Source organism: Montipora capricornis, chromosome 10 (genome assembly GCF_036669925.1).
Source record: "Montipora capricornis isolate CH-2021 chromosome 10, ASM3666992v2, whole genome shotgun sequence".
Taxonomy (NCBI): Eukaryota; Metazoa; Cnidaria; class Anthozoa; order Scleractinia; family Acroporidae; genus Montipora; species Montipora capricornis.
In genome coordinates this window covers 5,898,453-5,903,452 of record NC_090892.1, presented here as the reverse complement: position 1 = coordinate 5,903,452, position 5,000 = coordinate 5,898,453, and the positions used below count along the sequence as shown (strand labels likewise).

Genomic DNA, 5,000 nt, shown 5'->3' with positions numbered 1-5,000 from the left:
ACACGGGCAACTATCTCTGCGATTTTGTCGCGAAAGTTTCAACTCTGGCGACTTTTTCTTTTTCTTGCGATTTTTTCACCCGTCGCGTCGCCAGTTCAAGGGTGGATACACGTGTGATTTTCATGTCGCGCTGGCGACGCGACAAAGTTTGAAAAAATCGCATCACCAGCGCGAGCAAAAAATCGCTCGTGTAGCCGCGGCTTAATGTTAACTTACGATTCGTAGGAAAATCGACGACGTTGGCGCGCGGGCGACAAATTTTCCCTCGGTTTCTGAAGTTTGTTTACTTTTAGTGTGATTTGGACTATTCGCCATTCGCGTTATGGTAATCACTTCGGGACTATTTCAAAACCTGGTCTGGTTGTTCTTCAAACATGAAACTGGTCAGAACGGCACTTAATTTAGGGGCGAAAATGAAAATTTAACGTCAAGTGCTGGCGTTCTTCATAAAACTCAAATTTGGCTATTTCACGTTGTTGTTTTGCCGACGACAGCAAAGAAATGGACAAAAGTGAAAAACGCACGTGCAGGGCGTGCAAAGCTATTGTTTTTGCCACAAAATGTGCAAATTTGTCAGGTTCTCGTTGCCGTCGCCTTTGTCGTTGCTTAAAGTTCCCTGTTATTGTTTTGTGGCGTTGTCGTTGTCATAGCTGTCGTCATTTCTTATACTCTCTGTTATCAAATTTAAGGTTTTGACGACAACCCAAGCACACCGCGGTCTTTCTATAAATCTCATTTCCTTTTTTCTTTTTAGAGAAATGCTGGGAAATGTGTTCGTTCAGTGAAAACGTTGCTAGAAGGTTGACACAGACTTTCCCTGAGGAATTTGTAAATCATAACAAGTCGTTTTTGAGTCGAGTGTATCCCGCTGGCAAAAGAGTGGATTCTAGTAACTACCACCCACAAGAAATGTGGAATTGTGGCTGCCAAATGGGTGAGTTATTTAAGGCTTGTGTCCATTAGCGAGGCGAATAAGAAAAATGCAACATCCTCTTTTCGTTTTTTTATATCTTTTGCAAGAACACTTTTCTGATGCTTTCCGTTTCTTCTCTTTGTTTTAGTGGCTTTAAATTACCAGACCCCTGGTCTTATGATGAACCTAAATGATGGAAAATTCCTGGAAAATGGTGGATGCGGATATGTTCTAAAACCATCAGTCATGAGAGAAGGTAGTGTTGCTATATAGTTCTCGAGATCTTGTTTTTCGTTTGTTGAAATGTCGCCCGATAGTTTTTTAGCCAATCACGGAGACTAAAAGTGCAAAACAGGGAGACTCGCGAATTGCATTCGACATAATTGAAAACACTCAATGGTATAGTTCTTTTTGCTTTTTAGAGAAATAGACGCAAAATCTCTGGGCGAGGGGTGTAACCTTCTCGCTTTCTTTTTAGAAATAGCATATTTCAACCCTAATACTAAGGATGTCATTCCAGGAATTTCACCTCAAATACTCCAAATCAAGGTAATGCTGAAATAGAATTTGTGCTTTTAAAATGTCTAGGGTGTACTGAATTTGTTTCTTCAAACTAGTTCAAACATTCAGCTGTTCTCATCCACGAATGCGCAAAGGAGTTTTTTGTGGGTAGGGGGGGGGGAGAGGGCGGAGGGGGGGATTTAGCGAAGAGATGAAACGCAGAATGTCAAACGCGGAAATTTTACAGCAAGCTTAGTTTGCGCAAACAGTTTATGAAAGTATATGATATTCGTGAAATGAGCAGTTTTATCGTAAACTGTTCAAATGATTTCATTTCTCACACGAATGTGTTGGCGCATTGAAGCTTTTGGTTTTTTTTCGCGTGTAGGTGATAAGTGGTCAGCAGTTTCCCAAACCGAAAGGCTCAACTGCTAAGGGCGAGGTTAGTGATTGAGTTCTTGTTATAAGAAAAGCCAAGGAATTTTGCCGTTTAACTTGAAATAATAAGATATTTAGCATAGCGTTTATCAAGCAAATGGCAGGTTTATGCTTGTCAAAAAAGCATGAAAATGGCCTAATCTAAATATGTTATGCTGAAATTCAGGCTTAAGACCTTTCCAAACGGTGAATGATTCTCGGGAAAACATGCTTAAACATATTTTATGGTAAAACATGTTGATGTTTAACAGTGCCCAAATGGCATAAAAAACCCCTAAAAGATGTTTTATGAAATCCAAAAAAGCAAAGAATTGTGGTCCACCAGATTACCCAGCGTGCCGTGATACGACATCGTATCCATAGATATAACAAATTAATAGACACAAACGTGCAAAAAATCGGTCACCAAATACGAGAACAAAAGAAATGTTTTACGATATCACAAAATCCAAATCGTACCCAACACGTTAAAACATGTTCAAACAGCACAAAACAAGTTGTAATAATTTTTTGCCACTCAACAATGTTAAGACATCACTTACAAGTCTCCCGGAAGTAAACATATTTTAGATCCTTATTTTTATTCCTCAGATTCTCGAAATCATGTTTTTTGTTTCAAGTTGTATTTTAGTATATCCAAAGAGGTCGATTCTCATATTTTAATAAGTAGATTTCCCTTTTTTCTTATGTTTGTGGTTTTGTGGTGTCTCTATTCGAGGTCCGCTTACGGCAGTTACAGTTTGCTTTTTCTACTGTTGCTGTTTTTTCCTAACTTAGGGTTCGTTTTTTGTTAAAATCCACAGCGTCAACAAAACGCAAAATCCGAAAAAGGATTATTTTCCATCTTTAATCGATAGCTAAGAGGGAACGATCGGAAAAACGCCATCCATCGTTCCCAAACTCTGTAATAGCGAAGATGAATAACATTTTATTTCTAGGTGATTGATCCTTTTGTGACAATCGAAGTATTTGGTATCCCAGCTGATGTTGCTCAGGAAAGGACAAGAACAGTCCCTCACAATGGTAAGACTGCTCGCAAACCCCTTCGCTAGTATGTGCCCGGAACAGAAACGGGTCGTGAGACCCAAGTTGTTGGACGAGTGCATGGCGCTACCTTCAGTATAGATCACTATCCAGTTGATAATTAAATTAGGTTTGGTAGAGTTTCTCCGAGGGCTATCCGTTGGACAGCGTTGTCCATATTTTGAACAAAAAGGCCTAAATCAGCTGGACTGATCCCAGACATTTATCAGTCATTTCGCAAAACTGCGCATGTCACAAAACCCGCTCAGAACGTACCGCATGTCTCATGGCATCATTCATGGTGACATCACGGATTTGATTCCCGTGAAAGGCACACTCAGTTCTTTTACCCCCCCCCCCCCCCCTCTTTGCATGTGGAAGATTCCGTGCTCCCTTCTCTCCCACTCTCATTCCACTCCTCCCTCCCCCTCCCCTCGTTTTTCTCTGTCATCCCCCACTCGCCGGTATCAGTCCCCGGCTTTTTCTTTGTGAATCATTCATTGCATGTCTCCATAATTTCTTCTCACAGGGTTTAACCCCGTATTTGACGAAAGCTTCGAGTTTCACATCAATCTTCCTGACCTCGCTCTGGTGCGGTTTGTAGTTCAAGATGATGACTTCATTGGTGATGGATTCATCGGTCAATACACCATTCCACTGAATTGTATTCAACCAGGTGGGATTAAAACCTATTAGGGAGTAGGAAATTTACGAACGAACGACTACGACTACGACTACAACTACGACAACGCCACAAAACAGTGATAAAATTGGGTAAAAGAGCATAAATAATCGTGCTGCACGTGCAGCACGCATTTTAGCAAGTATCTTAGCCGTCCTCTGCATAACGACGACGTGAAATCACCAAATCTGAGGTTTTATTTTAACTTTGAAGCCGCTCGTACCAATTTATTTTTAAGATACTTCGCCCACATTGTAGGACGTCAACGAGACTGAATAATCGCGAAAGACCTATGGTAAAGTCAAGTTGTATTTTGAGGTGACGTTTTCGTCGCCTGTTGCCATCGTACATCTTAAATGGCAACGGTAACGCCACGAAACAATTATATCATTGGTTAATCCGTTGACTCTGAGTGATCAGTATGTATATTCTCCTCACAATTTCAATGAAATGTCAGTCTGACAGGTATTGAGAAAAGAAGACGTATTGAGAAATGAAGACCGACTGATTATTATCAGCTTAAGAGGTGTGATCTTGATATAACACCAAATTCTCATGCCTAGACAACAGAGAAATCTAGGGTAGACTTTCATATACCGGACTAAAATGACGGAGGACAGAAGAACCATTGTTAGTCCGAATTAGGTATTGTTATGTTTGCTTTGTTCTTTTATTTTATGGACATTAATTATTTCGGATTCGGTATATGAAAGACGAGCCAACGTTATGGTACTGGCTAGTTAAGAGAAAGAACGTTTAGGTCTTGAGAATGAAAGGTTAAAAGGGAAATATACTGTAATTGTGCTGCACGTTCAGCACGCATTTCAGCACACAGTGTTGCTGTACTCTTAGGCTCTGTCCACACGTATCCGGGTCTTTTTGAACCGCAACGTTTTCTTTCCGGATTCAAATAATATTCCCATCCACACGTAGCGTATTCAAATCGAATTTTGTCGTCCACATGTACCTGAAACGTATCCGGAATCACTCTTGTGTTAAGGACTCTTCAAGGAAACAGAGGTAACAGAGTATGCACTATAAGGAAATAATATTGCCCTCGGCAGCCATCTTGAAAATAATTGATTTCAAGGAATTGGGCTCGATCTTGTTACGTCACCCGGGTAAAAAAGATTTCCGGATTTAGCGTCCGCGCCGTTCCGGATTCATAGCGGATTCAAAATATCCACAGTCCCAGACATAATTGTTGGGACACTTCTGCCTCTTGCTGCCCTCTCAATGTTGGTGTGAAAGATATGGTGACTGAAGTGCGATAAACAACATTAAGAAGGGCAGGGAACGCACGAGAAGGCAATAGAGGATGTTGGCATGAAGTGTCCCAACTAAAAATGTCTGAGACTGCACTCTGGAGAGCGTATTCAAAAAGTTGCGGTTCGCCAGCGAATTCGCCGGATACGTGTGGACGGAAGGCGTATCCGGAAAGAA

The 5,000-nt window shown here is 41.0% G+C and overlaps 1 protein-coding gene across 2 annotated transcripts in view; it reads left to right on the top strand.

Annotated features, from left to right (window-relative positions):
• LOC138018464 (inactive phospholipase C-like protein 1) overlaps positions 1 to 5,000 on the top strand; it is a 40,790-nt gene that overhangs the window by 23,553 nt on the left and 12,237 nt on the right. For both annotated transcript variants that reach the window (XM_068865096.1, XM_068865095.1), the window contains exons 16-21: positions 755 to 934; positions 1,062 to 1,169; positions 1,392 to 1,462; positions 1,803 to 1,856; positions 2,791 to 2,875; positions 3,405 to 3,551. In XM_068865096.1, coding sequence (XP_068721197.1) covers positions 755 to 934; positions 1,062 to 1,169; positions 1,392 to 1,462; positions 1,803 to 1,856; positions 2,791 to 2,875; positions 3,405 to 3,551 — 645 coding nt within the window. The remainder of the gene's footprint in view (positions 1 to 754; positions 935 to 1,061; positions 1,170 to 1,391; positions 1,463 to 1,802; positions 1,857 to 2,790; positions 2,876 to 3,404; positions 3,552 to 5,000) is intronic.